The sequence below is a fragment of the Acanthopagrus latus genome, chromosome 12 (genome assembly GCF_904848185.1).
Source record: "Acanthopagrus latus isolate v.2019 chromosome 12, fAcaLat1.1, whole genome shotgun sequence".
In the NCBI taxonomy this organism is placed as follows: domain Eukaryota; kingdom Metazoa; phylum Chordata; class Actinopteri; order Spariformes; family Sparidae; genus Acanthopagrus; species Acanthopagrus latus.
Window position 1 is genome coordinate 3016482 of NC_051050.1, and position 17367 is coordinate 3033848.

The window sequence follows — 17367 nt, forward strand, 5'->3', positions numbered from 1 at the left end:
ACACAAAAACATGAGCTGGATTAACACCTGCTAATGCTGATGCTAATTCTCTGAAGCCCTACTGAACAGTGATAATAAACATACTATGGAACAGCTGGTGAAAAACAAGTTAGAAAGAGAATTATAGTTTTATAACGTTTACTTTGTTAATAGTTTGATTAGACTGGACAGTCAGATGACTCTTGGTTGAGTTTAGCTGTAACTGACATTGTGACCCTTTGAATGGCCCCACGCTCAGTTTCTTCGGGTACACAATCACAAAACAGTTTTGTTTTTTTTTCAGCTGATCATGCAGTCCTTTCATAATGATCTTCCATTATTCAATCCGACATAAGGAATGAAGTTTGTTTTTATTGTTTCGAGAAAGATTTTAGAATAACTGTGGTAAAATGACACAACATGCAGTTCAGTTTCTCCAAATCTAACAAAACTGCTCATCTGTGTTTTGCTCTTTGGGTAACGAATCATCTTCTTATGGTCTTGTGGTTCTTTTACAAACTGGTTCTGTTTCGTCATTATGCCGTTGCCTTTTTTCCATCTTATGGCAGGTGGCAACGAGCGCTGAGGAGCATTACCTTTTCCCACTTGGACAACAGAAAACAGAAAGGAACAGAAAATGATTTAAGAGGTGCTGGATTATTGACATAGTTTTTAGAATTTCTAGAAATATGATATTCAGATAAGAATATTATGTGTATTATAAACATATAGTAACACAATATTTCATTATTGAATATCACAATTACCATTATAGCTGTATGGTGCAACACCCCTAGTTTAAAGTATACAAGGCATTACATTTCATTAGTGATGTAAGGACTTAATTGTTTAAATCCCCTTTTTTCAGTATTTGTACAAATAAAGCTGATTATCAGACTTTGCTAACAATACAGATTCTTACAGTCTTTGAAAGATTTTCATCATCATGAGCATCATATGTGAAATGCTCTTTTTAGTTAAAGCCAGTCATCAGTTACACTTCATGTTAAAATGTAAATTATTGTTACAATACATTTAGAGCAACTAAATCTAATCTAGCTTATATAATTTTAGTTTAATTGCATTTTGATAAAAAAGAAAAAAGTATCTCAAAAAATACTTCCTCCACCTTTACTTCAAAATCATTACCTAGTTTAAACCCAGTTTCAGTTCTTTGAGTTATTTTCATATAATACAGAAATAAATACAAACTACTGGCTGACTTACAGGTCCAAACTTAAACTCAATACTAAACTCAGCAGTAAAGTGTGTATGCTGTAAGCTACACCAACTTCAACCACTGACATCTATTCACTGGATGCACGGTGGCCTTGTTTTGAGGAGGCCTTAATGTAGTGGGTGTCCTTGTGAGAACCAATCAGGCGCTGTGTTGACTTGTGCAGTCCAGTGAGTCCAGGCCAGGTTTTTGTCAGCGGCTTATTAGTGTCTTCAGCCGCTTTAGTGACTCCTTTGTAACATGCAGCTTAGTGGTCAGACATCCATCACTTTGCCTGTTAGAGGCGTGTTACCCCCCTCTACTCCCCCCATCCCCCGCCCCGCCCCAAACACCAGCTGTGCCTGACACCCAACGGCCTACTGGACAGATTTGCACCCACGAACTTTGTGGCACCTTCAGTAACTGGCACATGGTTGGGATAATGTGCATTGTGCATATGGGTGCACTAATGTGAATAATGTCAAGACTTAGAAATTATATCAAGCAATTAGCCTGAAAAATAATTTTGAAGGCTTATCAGATACAAACCACTGCACCAAAGTTTACTCTATTACTGTTGGACAGGTAATCAACTATGGAAAGTATCAGTAACTTAATCCTCTGTTTCAGTGAGGTAAGGGGTAAACAACCCCTCACCAGATAAGCAATAGAATTATGGTGTTCACCATAGCAATGTTTGGATTGTTGGCAATGTGTGCATGAATATATTTGACTGGCTACCCCAGTGTGTTGCATTGTGGTTTCACACAGATTAAATGACCCCACTGTGTCTGTTGATGCAGGTCTGGGGTTGTGTGAAAGGCATCTAAAGGCCTGACAGTGGCACCCAGAGGCTGCAGTGTATACTTCAACCCATTTAATGACATACAGCACGCATTCAAAAGGTCACCTACCCTTTAAACCAGTGGTCTCAAACTGATCCAGTAAAGGGCCGCTGTGGCTGCAGGTTTTCATTCCGACCAAGAAAGAGCACACCTGACTCAACTTATTCAACCAACTAAATTGTCTTTACATAGTTGATTTGTTGGATCAGGTGTGTTCTTACTCGGTTGGAATGAAAACCTGCAGCCAGAGCAATAGGAATTAATCCTCTGTTGCTTTGTCCATGTCAGGTATACCTGACATGGACAAAGCAACAGTTATAATCATCAACTGTTGATAAATGTTTGCAATATATTCTGCAAAACACATATATGCTGAAACTTTCAATTTCTTTATTTTGCAACTTTATGGTTTTTAGGTTCAATGTACAGATTCATCTTGTGAATGTTATGTTTTCAGTCTGGTTAGGTTTAAGCACAAAAGCACTTTGTTAGGCTTAGGAAAACCTTGTGATTTAGTTTAGAATGGTTTTGTTGCCATAAACACAGCTGCAACTCCACCACCATCCCCTCCACCTGCAGACATGGCTGTCAGTTCATAAGTTCATATGTAATGTGACATGTTGAAATGTCAAGATGGCATGTATGACACTCACAAATTAGAGCGTATTCATTTGCCAAAACGTGCCAAACATTTTATATCGGTGACTGCGCTGCTGCTTTTTCCTCTGGTGAATCTCCTCTCCTTCTACCAGCCTGAGTGTAGACTTGTATGTGTGCTGCTTTCCTTTATGTAATCATCCTCTATGGAACATGAACATCTCCAGCAAAACCATTACCTGTCCTGATATATAACTCTGCACATAGCACAGAGTCCAAAATGCTAACATAAAGGCCCAAAACTTACTGACTTACATAGTAATCATGTTGACTCATTTGTGTGATTTATCTGCGTGTGCGGATGAATCTTGAGATGTCAAGACAGATTGATCTGTCTCATAATGCCATATGACCCATACCATGAAGACAAGTTGGTATCTAATCCATTCACTTGTACATGACACAATGGCTGACAGATGTTTTTACCCCAAGGCTTTATCACTGAACAACACCCAGCCAAGCGATAAACTATACTGTCACACCAGCAACCACACTGCATTTTACGATGTGTTTCTTTTTACATGTAAAGTTGATGTTCAAAAATGACGAATGATGCACACTAAGGCCCGCACAGGGATTAGGCTACCATGGCAGATCTGTTGTTCTGTCCTTGGGAGGTTCCTTCCTAATCAGCAGGAGATAAGGATGAAGGGGTAAACCATACAAGGAGTGAGCAGCAAAAAATGATAAGTGTTTTGGACGCCATCTATTAGTCATCCATTGTGTCATCTGAGAGACACTGACACTTAGATCCTCGAGGTCAGTAGCTCTTTAGCCCAGATCAGTCTCAAGCTGATGTGACTTCCAGCCTTTAAACTCCTGAGCCTTCTTATACACTGTGGGTTAGAGACAAGATGACTAACCAGTTGCTGTGTTTCTCACCTCAAATGTATTCAGATACGGTGATCTGTGGGTAGTTTATCAGAAATGTGACATTTCCCGAACAGCCAAGAACAGAAACAAGCCACTCAGGTGTAGAGGGGGTTTATAGTGGCCCAGCACTGCATTCTTGTCTGGGAGCCAGAATCAGGTTAATCTAACCACAATGGAAGGCCTCATGTTGACTTCTGAGTGAACAAACAATCTGTTAATCAACTTTTAATGAGTACACCTTATTGGAATGACTTTTGTCTCAAGCTAATGCCTATTGAGGTGTGAAAATTGTTTAAATTGCCGAAGAAGGGTGAAAGAGCTGTTACCCACTGAATTAGAATTCCAGTATTAGCAATTAGATTTGGATACATGCCCAGATATGTGAATTCTCAGGAAACAAAAGATTTGGCTTAAGGGATGCCTAACCTGACCTGAGCTACACCTTTATTAAAGCTTCAGGATGAATATTAAACTGCCCACATTTCAGGTGTAATGCAGTGGAAATGAAGTACCATATGATGAACTTTTTAGTTTTAGTCAGTCTAATGTGGAAGGCATAGGTAACAATGAGGAAAATGTTATTGAATATTACATTCTGTTCAAGGTCCAGTGTGTAGGATTTAGCACCATGTCGTTGTGAGGATGCAGAATGTGACCATCTAAATACTGCTCATCTCACCCTCCCCTACTGTGGCCACTACAGACCTAAACGGCCCTCTCTTCAGCCAGGGTTTGGTTTGCTCTTTCTGGGCATCTGCACAAACATGGCTTTGCAACATAATGGAAAAGTAACCATCATTACACCATCTGTAACAGCTGTCCGTTCCATTCTGCAAATGCACAAAAATGGTCCTGTCATTGAAAGAAGGTCATGCAAATGTGCTTTTTCAAAATCACTTGTGACATTAATGACTAATCACAAAACAATCCTACATTTTTTTTATTTGATTTTTTAATTACGGCATCAAAATTGTTTGTCTTTGTACATTTAATAGTTCAATTATTATTTATTAGAATTTACAGAGAGAGAGCCAAAGGTGCTCACTTTTATACCATCCAGACTGAAATAGGGTGAGACATATAGCACTTTTTATTTTCAATACAGAAAAAAGAAACAGAGAAATTCAATGTCTAAATTAAAAACAGAGACCTACATGTCAGAGGATGACTTTCTGAAATGTGTCATGTTCATATAATGAATGAATTATTTTGAATAAACTTTGATGATGAACTACATTTTACATACATATAATACTCGATTTATTTCTTACCTGATTAGTTCTAGCAGAGGCTGTATACAGAAAGTAAACATATTTGCTGCCAGTGTTTTTCATAAATCTTATTTTCCAGTGATCACACACTGCTGAGATCCCCAAACCTCTCTGTTGGAGCCCTTTCCGTGGCCGTCTTCATCAAAAAGATAACCTCAAACTTCAACTTTCCAGGATCTGATACTGATATATATCTCCAAATTAGAGGTATGGAATTGGAACGATGTGTTTGTTTTTGAGAGCCACCTTTAGATTAAAGTGATAACAAAATTGGAAACTGCAACCATTAATGCAAGAAACAAATAAATTGTAGTTTTTACAATCAGTCACAGTCCTAAATAAGAAAACAAAAAGTAAAATTCTATATTTTATAATAAATATAGCCATTCAAATTAAATTTTTAATGTATCATTCAGACACTGACTAAAGAAGTTATATTTTTAATTGGTAAATATAGCATCATTTTATCATAAATTAACAGTTATTTGATTCATCAGTTCATTGGTGATTAAATATTTGAGTATATCACATTTTGTATAATTTAATGTTGCAAAAGTCTGTAATTATTGTAATGGCATGGCACTTTCCAGGCTTTATAACACACAGAGGAGGAAGACACCGCGGCATCAACACTTGGAAGTGCGAGGAAATAGTCGCTAATATTCGTAATTGGTTTGCCCAGGGGCGGTAATTATTCTTCACCACAAGCTCCTGTACACGGTTTCTTATCTCACGTCATTTAATATGCGCGACTAATTGAAATATGAGATAAGTCGTTCTCGCATTTTTGGTGACACGTGATATTTTGGTTCCACTTCGCTGCAAAAAGAACCCAAATCAAGTGTGTGCTGCCGCAGGGCTGCACACACAGCGGAACCATCGAGAAGGCCGGTCATGAGAAACACCCGGTCGGCCACATATTTCACACCACAACGTTCCACATTCTGCGCGACACCGGAAGCTGGTGTTCCTGAAAAGCTTATAGTTTCGTCCTCAGCATTGTCTTACAGGCAAATTAGGTTAAATGAAGAATAAAATACCAAGGTAACTGTGTATTAACAAAAAATATCAGTGAAGCGGGTACATATGTAAGAAATATAGTGATGATACTTAATTTACTTTTGTGAACGTGTCTACTTCATGTCTTTGTTTTCGCGGAAGAGTCGGCAAAGACTGTAACGGCGCCTCCTGTAAGACAGTACCGAGGCTGAAGTGTCACCGGTGCATGAAAAGCGTTTCCATTATCTTTAGGTTTTCATGCTGTCAGAAGCTGCCATCCTTCTATCCTACAACCTAGAAACTCCATGATAGGGAATGAATAGAAGACTACTTCATAAGAAACATGATCAAATTTACAATTAAGTGAATCAGGCACTCTTATCATGGTCGTTAGCTAACGTTAGCTACGAAGCTAGGTTACTTGGACAATCCCTTCAACTTGCTTGCTGTCAGGTTAGCTTACGACAGCTAACTTCGCTATGTGAACTAACTAAGCCAGGAAAGTGGCGATAAAGAAACTCCCTGCAACTCTCAGGTTGGTGGACATTTTGGGTTTATATTGTAAATGCAATTTTACTTACTAGCATATCCTGTTCGTTAATTGTGTGGATGTTACCAGGCGTTGCTAACTTGCTATTCATTTGTTGTATTACTTAGCTAACGTTTGCTACAAAAGTTGCTAACTAGCAAGGTAGCCTACTTAGACTGAATACAGTTGCATGTGAAAAATGATTATTCGCAATACCAACAACATGAATGTATCAAATGTGTGCATGTATTACCTAACAGGCCAGTACTGTTTATTTAGCCAAGGCATAGCTAGGTGGGCTGTCTGAAGCCAGACGTGAAAACCTTCAGCTGTTTCTAGTTTCCTTTCAACAGTCTGGTCTCATTGACAGGGTTAAGTAGCAAATGTATAGCAGTAGTTTATTCTACATGTCATGTAGGTTATATTGCTCGTTGATAAAATGTTTAATGTTATCTATACAATGTTACCTATATTTCTTAAAGACTGTATTGAGACATATTGAGAGCAGACTGTCATGGACTGTGGATTTAGTAGAAACACATGACTGACAACATATTAGCACAGCTATTAATGTTGACAAGTCATTCTATCTGCTGCAGTCCAAGGCTTTTAAATGGTCTCTGTGGTCCTATGTCTTGCTTATGTAACTACTTCAAATTAATCAGTGTGATACAGTTGATAAGTCATAACATTGCATCCTTCAAAAGTCATGAATGCTTGTTGGAAGTGACCAGCCGAATAACGATCCCAACCAGTATCACATTGGAAAGCTCCAAAAAAGGGGACATGGAGATCAACAGCAAATCTTGACATTTTAAATCATTAACAGGCAGTTGTTTGACAGTTTTGACATGGTAGATTGTGTAAATAATGAAAAAGTTTCAAAATGATCATTTATACATTGTCTGTGGCTGATAAATCCACAAAGGATTTTTATGTGTAATCATTTTTGTATTATTTTGCTGTCATTCTGCTTTGTAATCTACAGTTGCAAGAGATGTATTCAATGAAGTTGTTCCATATTTTGTAATGTTTTGTGTCTATATTATTAGAGTCGGACCAATATATTGGTTGATAGATATTATTGGCCGATTTTGCTTATCACAGATGGGTAGTGGCACAAAACAATCCAGGCAGTCGGGCTTCATACAATATACATATGATTATGTAATGAAATTATATAAAGCAACATATTCTCACATTTAAAGACAACAGAAACTTTTTACTATACATTCCAATTTCAGCCTCTGATGCTGTTTTGTTTTTTTGTTTTTTGTTCTGTCAACAAGGAATTCATTGAGCAGATTGAATTTTGACTTGGTCTTGAAAAACATGATATTTGTATTGCTTATCTTATCCCCAAATTGTTGTTGATCACATTCCTCCTCTGTAGTTGCTTGAGTCACTCCTGTCATCTCGTGTATAGTCAGACCCTGCTTTGTTCTTGTAGGTGTTGCAGGTCGCTCTCATGTGCCCATGGAGAAGGCGGCCTTTCAGGGGTGGCTGGAGTCAGTCTCCGTCACTTTCCTTACTCTAAACGACCAGCAGCGCAACCAGTCTCTGGACCACCTTATATCTTTAAGTGGTGCTGTCCAGCTCCGTCATCTGTCTAATGGACTGGAGACGCTGCTCAAGCGTGACTTCCTGCGCCTCCTTCCTCTGGAGCTGGCCTTCTACCTGCTGCGCTGGCTGGATCCTCAGACCTTGCTCACGTGCTGCTTGGTCTGCAAACAATGGAATAAGGTAAATTCCTTAGATTTGATGCTGTGCTCACTGGGTGCTTCTTATTTGTCATTTATGCCTCCTCACTTAGTTCTCTCATGTCTTACCCCCACATCGTCTTGCCCCCATGTAAGATCTGGGGTGCAAGGAAAAAAGTGAGGATAGAGAAATGAAGGAAAATGTTTATGGTAAAACTAGACATCCTTCCCTGTCAGGTATTAGCTGAAGTGAGGTTTCTGGTGAAGGCTGCGCAGGTTGATTACCTGTCAGTGCATTGAGTGTATTCAGACGCTGCACAAATCAGTCAAACCACAGTTTGATAGTTTTGTTGAGTTTTGTTTCAGATTCTTGAAATTCTAGAAACTGAAAAGTCCAGTTGCCTATGAGAGGATTACCATGACCCGGATGACTCAGAACCTCCATCAACACTATTACTTATTAATGTTTTGTCTTCTTAATAATTAGACAACAACAAGATATAGCTTGGTACAATGTTATATACAAGCTTGGTGACATGATTTCAGTTGTCAATGATGCTGTTGTACAAATGTCAAAGTTTTAACTCCTACAGGTTGCGTTGGTGCTAGTAGAATTTATGTCCATGCTGTGAAGGGCTACTTATCCTGAGTCACTTCACTTCACTTTTATTATATTGACCAAAATTGAGTGTTGAAATCTGGCACCAAATCTCTGTGTGGAAGTGTCATCATGTACATTTGTTGTTTGACCACACAGTTACTGATTTACAGAGAATTATTGGCAATTTTGTTTTATTTAGTAAATGGTCTTGTGTACCATTGCTCCTGCTCAGACCACATTGGAACATTGTGGCTTATTTTGGCAAATTAACAAAAGTCTCTGTAGAAAAACAGGCTTGTACCTCTCAACAAAAATTAATGGTATTGTCAAATAAATGCAGGTGAAGCTCAAGTTCAACTGCTAAAGGTTGTTTTTATGCCAATTGCTGCAAATTGTCATAAAGACTGTGTATTTTGTCTGATAGACATATATGTATATATGATTAAGTTACCCTATATATATATATATATATATATATATATATATATATATATATATATATATATATATATATATATATATATATATATATATATATATATGTGTATATATATATATATATATATATATATAGTCTCAACCTTTCTAGTACTAAAGTATTTGTCATCTTACCAGCATAGGTCTTCAAACATTCCAACAATGCTCTTCTTCTTCTTGTAGGTGATCAGCTCATGCACAGAGGTGTGGCAGGGTGTGTGTCGGGAGCTGGGCTGGAGGATTGATGAGTCCATTCAGGATGCAACACACTGGAAGGGCGTCTACCTGAAGGCTAAACTGCGTATGATGCAGTTGAAGGATCAGGAGGCCTTCGAAACATCTTCCCTCATCGGCCACAGTGCTAGAGTGTATGCCCTCTACTACAAGGATGGCCTCCTCTGCACAGGTACATTGGTTTATTTTCACTGTGGAATCGGCTTGGGTACAATTTTATGCAGACTTCTCTGTCACAGCTTCAGGAAAAACCTCAACACGATCAATGTCTGATGCCTAGGGCTGTTGTAGTGCACTGTGTCACACTGGACCAGTTTTTGGGTTACTGCACCCCCCTGTGGTTAGGGTTCACGTACACGTAGTCATTTTCATTGCATGAATGGCAGGACAGAGAGCCCTTGTTTTCACATCATGTTAATCATGCTGCTTTGTTTAGCCTTGCATATTATGATATGGAAGTTGAAAGCATTTGGTGTCAGTCACTTCCTCAGTGTGGCACATTTTGAAAAATAGCCATGTCATGTTCATCTGGACAGGTGCCTTCTCTTAAGCTGCCTTATTAGACCTCTTCTCAGGACCTGTGTGAGTTTACAAACTGTGCATGATGGACAGCTTCTTGACTTTTGTGTTAGTTTTGGTGTATTTGCTGGAGTATGAAATAATATATTTTAATGGACCTGTCTGATTGCAGACATTTAGGCAGGGATGCTATCATGCAGACTGATGTTTCTGATGTACATGATACATTATTTCATGATGCTGATTTAAACTGGCTGGGGAGTGTGTAATTAATATAGCTTCTTAATATTTTAAGCAACATTCTGTTATTTCCTGCAAATTACCTGCAAGTATTTGGTTTGTTTGAGCCAGCAATGTGACAATAGTCTGGAAACAGATATGTTCATGAGATGTCTGTTTCAAGCGCAAACCACATTTTCTACCAAAATATCACCAAGTCCTTTTATACCTCTTCATCCTGTTTGTTCCTTTCCTCTCATCTGTGCACAAACTTGATACCAAAATAATACACAAATCAGGAAATACCAGACTGTCAGGCTGAGGGTCGCTGGGCATGGTTGTTGTGCCACCATGAAAATGGCCTGCTACAGCTTGGTGGCCTCCCTTTAAAGATAAGTTCACCCAGAAAAGACAAGTCAGTCATCATCTCCTCCCTCCATGCTGATGGAAAGTCAGGTGAAGTTTCATAGTCCACAAAACTTTTCTGGAGCTTCACAGCAAAACAGTGTTGCAGCATCAACCTAAACAGCTGAAGTAGCTGGGGACTTGTTTTTAGTTGTTTAGAAATGTCTTGTGGAATACAACACTACTGTTTTTGCTCCAATTTGTCACAAATTGAAGTAAAAGTTTTTATGCAAGCAAAAGAGTGATTTCTGTCAGACTTTGAATTCATGTTAGTTAGCGCAGAGCATGGCGATGCACAGAAGCCTCAACAATAATAACAGATATAATATTTGAAATATGAATTATTTTGATAATAGTATTGATACTAATAATACAAGCTTTAAAACACAATAATAATGACGATTGTTATGAGTCGTGCAGTACCACAGCAGCAGGACCACCATCCATGTGAACCTGCAGGACAAAAAGAGAGATGAACTCAGCGCTTCATGACAAATCCCCCAGCAGTCAGAGAGGGGAAACAGCTTCAAGCAACGATACAGCACCTCGATCAGATATACAACAATCTCAGGGCTCCTGTGTCGTTCAGACTCCACCTCTCGCCAAAAAGCCAACCTTGATTTTTCTCTCCATATGCATTTGGAGAAAACTTAATGTTGTCATTTTTCTGGGGCTGCTTAAAATGAATATCTGGTTGTGGGACACAGAATAACAGGTGAAGGAGTCGACAGCCTTTGTCTTTCAAAAGATAGATTCGAAACCTCCTGACCCAGGAAAAGGCCTAAACTGCGCCAAGGGTAGACATCACAAATGCTGAAAGTGTGAACGAGCGACAGCTGATGCACATTGAGCCAATCAGAAGGAGAGTCATTTTGTCCCTCTGGCGTGGTGTTATGGAGTTGTGTCAGAGTTTACAGCCTTAACACGATGTCTCTGGTTTTTCAGGATCTGATGACCTGTCTGCCAAATTATGGGATGTGCGCACTGGGCAGTGTATTTACGGCATTCAGACACACACCTGCGCCACAGTGAAGTTTGATGAACAGAAGCTGGTAACCGGATCCTTTGACAACACTATTGCATGCTGGGAGTGGAGCACAGGGGCTAAAATCCAGCAGTTCCGAGGCCACACAGGAGCAGGTTGGTTTAAGTGTTCGGCAGTTATTTATTCTGCATGAACCCCGTCTGAAAAACACATTTCTATTTTCTTAGGGCTTTTCACAATTAAAGCACTGTCATTTTCAAATGCATTTTAACAAGATACAGAATATGGAATCACATTGTATTACAAAAACAGAAATGCAATCATTTAAACTGAATTATTTGGAAACTTGAAAAGTATGTGCATTAATCAGGTGTTAACAGGAGTTTGTGTTAACACATCATTAAACTTGTTAACTGTGACAGCCCTAAATACATCATACACAATCACAGCAAGAGATCCACATCAGCTACACAGTAACGATGGATCTCAGGGGCGTTTGGTTTTTTGTAATTTCCAGTAGTTTTAATGCTGCCTCTAGGCTAAACTTCCGCCCTCTTCCCCTTTTCCAAACATTCAGATTTTGCAACTGTTTTTAGTCAAAGTGTGGAATATGTTGTGTCTGCTCAGTCTTCAGTGTAGACTACAATGATGAACTGGACCTGCTGGTCAGCGGCTCTGCAGACTTCTCTGTGAAGGTGTGGGCTTTGTCTGCTGGTGCCTGTCTCAACACCCTGACTGGACACACCGAGTGGGTCACCAAGGTCGGCTCACTTTACCTAGTCATGGTTTGATTATTGGGAGAGATTTTGTGTTGTTTATACATTTTTGATTAACATTAAAATGTCATTAATGTGTTCCCAGCTTTGATTAAACAAGGGAAAACCAGTGTGTATGAACTGACATGATTAGAGGTCAACCATGAAATGCCTGATGTGTGAAACATGTCTCCTGTTGTTGTCTCATCAGGTGATACTGCAGAAATGTGAAGTAGAATCTATGGTGCATAGTCCTGGTGACTATATCCTTTTAAGTGCTGATAAGTATGAAATTAAGGTAATGTTCTTTTCTCCAGTTTCTTGTGTTTTTTTACTTCGAAGAGTAAAGAAATGAACTCATTTGGAGCTGTTATCATTGTTTTGGTGTGAGCCACTAAGTCATTAAGACAGAGTAAACCCTGTGTTCCCTCTGCAGGTCTGGCCTTTAGGGAGAGAAATCAACTGTAAGTGTCTGAAGACGTTGTCGGTGTCAGAGGACCGCAGCATCAGCCTTCAGCCTCGCCTGCAGTTTGATGGACGCTACATCGTTTGCAGCTCTGACCTCGGAGTTTATCAGTGGGACTTTGCCAGTTATGAGATTCTCAGGTAAAATAGTGTACACAACATAAATACTAGACATTTTAAGGAGTGGGCCATCATACCGTCATCAGTTATATGCTATCTATCTAACTAATATGTTTCTGTCAGGGCCAATACCAAGTATCAGTAATCAAGGAGACTGATCCATTTGCAGTAAATATATTAATCTCCAGGTCCAAATTTTGAATAACAAGTGATGGAATGTAATGAAAAAGCATCTTTAATAGTTTAATACACAGTACACAATGAGAGCTATACAGAGTCACATTATCAGCTTTCAAAGATAATGTAACAACATAGTTATCGTCGATAGTTGACTATTGTCAACTAATGCAGTCAACTGACTGGTACTGAGGGTAACTTAGACGATGTCGGAGATGTAGGGTTTATTTCCTTATCAGAGATCCTTTATTGATTTACTTGGAAACATTTGAGAAACTGAACTTTGTAACAAACTGAATTTCTATCTGCTTATTGTTGAATGTTGAGGCTGATAATTATTTTTGAACTCTGGATTCTTATTTGAAATTGAAATTTCTATTATTTGAAATTGTCTAACCCTACCCCACAACAAGCCACCAGAATTAAGTCAAGCTGTCGTAAAAAAAATAAAAATATGAACTGTCTTTCTAAAGAAGAATCTGAAAATGTTAATAGCAGTTGTCTGGTATAAAACCAATGATCTGATCCAATCTAGATGCAGCAGTCTAACAATGGCATACTTCAGCACTCGAGTTGTAACATTTGAGTCCTGTGGGCTGAAATCAGTTTGGGGGGATTAATACAAATGCTTTTTGGATGCATGATTCTATATTCAAAACAAAAATAGTGTTCCACTGTTGTGCATTGCATCAGGCAAAACTACCAGAAACATGACATTTGCTATCACAGTTTGGAATGGTGTTTTGAGATAGAAGCCCTTATTTATAGTGATCATACGGTCTCCTAAACCAGCATGTTTTTATGTTCCCAGGGTGATAAAAACACAGGACCCAGCCAACCTGTCCCTGCTCAGCTATGGTGAGGTGTTTGCGCTCCTTTTTGACAACCACTTCCTGTATGTGATGGACCTGAGGACAGAGGCGATCTCGGGCCGCTGGCCTCTACCAGCCTACAGAAAATCCAAAAGAGGATCCAGCTTCCTGGCCGGTGTGACCTCCTGGCTTAATGGCCTGGACGGGGGCAATGACTCTGGACTGGTGTTTGCCACCAGCATGCCCGACCATAGCATTCACTTAGTACTGTGGAAGGAGAACGGATAGAAGGAAACAAGGACTTCAATCCGCACACTGCTAGGACATGAGCCACAGTCATGTGTGTTCTGGAATATATGAACCTGAACAGCCAAGATAGATCATGCATGGACCAAAGCATTTTGTTTTTATCTGTTTCTTCCTCAGCATACAGTCCTCCTCTAGACATAAACATTCACAGATGGAAATGGAAGGTAAAGATGATGGTAACTATTACTGATGTGCTAGATTCAGCGATTGGTCAGAACTTGCACCTGATCTCTGCAGAACCCTGTAAGCGTCCCATTGGTCTTGATCTTGGACAAAGACTGAAAGCAAAGAGACTTGAAAGCCAAGATGTGTCAGTGACGAGTGAAAATAAACACAACGTACAAAATCTCTTGTTGTAAACTTTAACATGGAAGTGTAAATGTTTCATCAGATTAGCGTTTTGATCAGGTTAGCATTGTGCAGTCTTATCTGTAGCCAACCATTAATCCATAGTCTTTTAATTGGGTGCCAACCTCGGCCACCGAGCTTTATTCTACCAGGATAAGACTATGTGAAATGTGCTGTAGCTCGAATGTGCCCAATGCCAAGCTGGTCACTGTGCTGATTCGCAGAAACTTTGGTTTCCTTGAAGAAATGCAAGGTTGCCTTAAACGCAGTTGCTGTAAATAATGGAGAGCATCTCTTGGACATGACATTCTGACATCAGGGGAGATATTCTTGGCGGTTTTACAGACTATCCCCAAGGAAGCTATGTACCTACTCGTATGGTGACAAGTGGTTTGGTACATTGTTCTGTACCATGTAAAACTTTGTGAGGTTTCATGTAATTCACTGAATATGCTTTTCTAAGGGATGTCTGGTTTAAATGTCTGCTTGAGAAATGTGATGTGCCTTTTCAGTTCATTCGATGTTACAGACTAGAATTCCTTGGTGACTCGGCACATTGCGGTAAGGATGACTGCATTGGAAGTCTTACTTTTATGTTGAATTTTTCATATTTACTGTGCTCTAACAGTCTAAGATGTCTGTAATTTTATAGTTATCTACCTGACATGAATTGCTCAGTGAACTGCTTTAATGAATCATTGACTGTGTAAAACATCAGGTTTATTTTTCTAAAGGCCTCAATGCATTGCACAGCTAAGGAAGAGACTTGACAGGCAGTTGGCTGTTTTAAACTTTGAGGAGCTGTTCTCCTGGCATAACCTGGGAAACTCTGTAAAATAATGCCTCATTCTGTGCACTAGTTTTAACATCATGTCTCAACTTATTCCTTTTTTTTTAACCTCTACAAAACTGAAACTTTAAAGGGACAGTTCACTCAAAAATCAAGAATGCATATTTTTCCTCTTACTGAAACTTTCGACAAATATACGCATTACTGATTTTGGGTTGAACTTTACCTTTAACCATAAATGAGTGCTTTTTCCAGAACTTTCATTGATGTCTTCCTTTGCATTAAGCAGGCCACAGATCACAACATGGATTGCACCATGTGCACCATACCACAGTTATGGCAGATCAGTTTCTGGCATACAGACCGTAACCTGTTTCTCAAATGGATCGTTGTACACAGCAGATGTACAGACTGTTCTTAGTTTGGATTGTCACATTTAATTAAACACCACCATTACACTGTATTTTCTACTGCTGTCTTGAATATTGCACCACATAATATCCTTCCAACAGCGTTCGTAAAAGTGAGAATACAGCACCATGATCTGTATATGAATTGATAACTTGAAATTGGCCAGCAGAGATATGAAATGGCACATCCAAGTTTTTTGTTGACGTGTCTCTTCAGAGTTAATAGCCATTGCTTTCAATCTCTTCACCATGTTATTTCACGATTGCATTGTCACAGCTCTTTGGTCACCTGCATCTGTCTACAATCAGCTTCAATCTTGCAGTCTTTCAAATAAAGAAAAGTAAATGCACACCTACTTGAGTCTGTGTTTGATAATGCCACCATTTTAAAATGGGAACCAACATGAGCTGCTTGTTTTCAGCCACACCAGCAGCAGCTTCAGTGCAGTGTAGATCACATACCTCAGGACTATTGACGTTCCCATTAGCTTTAGCGGTATCTGTACTAGTGCTAATTTACAGATGTTACAGAGGAGTCTTACAGAGCAGATAGCATGGCTGTCCAGTCAGATTTTGTCCTACACTAAGGTGGCTCTTTTTTTTTTTAATAAAACAAAGTCTGAAGTGGTCATCAGAGGTAACTTCCCTACAACATTAAAGGAACTACAGTTGGAATATTCTGGTCTCACTATGCAAATATATGCATCAACACTTCTTTGATGAGCTGAGCTCCATCTGTTCCTCCAGGGCTTCTATTTAGTACAGAAATATGGCAGCATCCATATTAGTTGCACGGTTAACACATTTTTTTTTCTGCTCTTACAGTACATGTCAGTATTAACTCATCCACATTGTTTTGAATAATGACAGTTCATTTACATCAGACTTGGCAAATGGCATGCGTATTTTGTAGCCATGAAATATTACCCAACCCTTACCTGAAGAAAAGATGAACCAGCCAATACAAACAGTTTTGCGGGGGTATCTTCAGTTTTCTTAAATCCATAGGGGGAAAAAAAGTGCTTGATAGAACAGAATATGGAATACAATATATAATAACACAACAATAATATATCTAAAGAAGAAAATCTGATGAACTCATGATGTAACACAAATAAAGAAAAAGATTCAAGATTCAACTGTACTTAAAATTCAGTCATATATATCAATGCAAGGGGAACTACTCCAGAATCAGAAAAGAAAACTAGCCTGGACTAACTGGACCAATTCTAAATGCAAATTAGTAAAACATGAATTTGCAGATTTATCTGGTACCCAGCACAGCTAGAAAACAAAACACCTTTACTACATTGATGATTTTGCTTCAAGAACTACAATTATATTAATCAAGGAGTATGGTCCTGTCATGAGATGACTTTTGTTGTGAGTTGGCACTATACAAATAGACATTTATTGAGAGACTGATTGAAGTATCGGAGTAGAATGTTGTATTACATTACTGCTGAGTTAGTATAACACTCATCAAAAGCATAGAACTTGATTTTGCTCCCTTTATCATGAGTTGAAGCAAAAGATCTCTGACTTTTTGTGTGCACACAAAACTTTATTTGTATGATATTCTTTTCTCCAGTGTAATGAAATCCATGTTAGTGAGCACTTCTTTGTCAAGATAATCCATCTACCCGACAGGTATAGCATATGAAGACGCTGA

At 38.9% G+C, this 17367-nt stretch overlaps 1 protein-coding gene and 1 long non-coding RNA gene across 2 annotated transcripts; one reads left to right on the plus strand and one right to left on the minus strand.

The window, feature by feature from the left end:
* Positions 1-5787: 5787 nt before the first annotated feature.
* On the plus strand, positions 5788-15748 carry fbxw2 (F-box and WD repeat domain containing 2). The gene is made up of 8 exons (XM_037117892.1): positions 5788-6375; positions 7820-8112; positions 9331-9553; positions 11470-11664; positions 12137-12270; positions 12476-12562; positions 12701-12870; positions 13838-15748. The coding sequence occupies exons 2-8, from the start codon at positions 7846-7848 to the stop codon at positions 14124-14126; spliced, it is 1365 nt and encodes a 454-aa protein (XP_036973787.1). The 5' UTR covers positions 5788-6375; positions 7820-7845; the 3' UTR covers positions 14127-15748.
* LOC119030372 lies at positions 10848-11461 on the minus strand. Its single transcript, XR_005078246.1, has 2 exons — positions 11070-11461; positions 10848-10977 (listed from the first exon to the last, which is right to left on the minus strand). It is a non-coding gene; the product is annotated as an uncharacterized LOC119030372 (long non-coding RNA).
* Positions 15749-17367: the final 1619 nt, after the last annotated feature.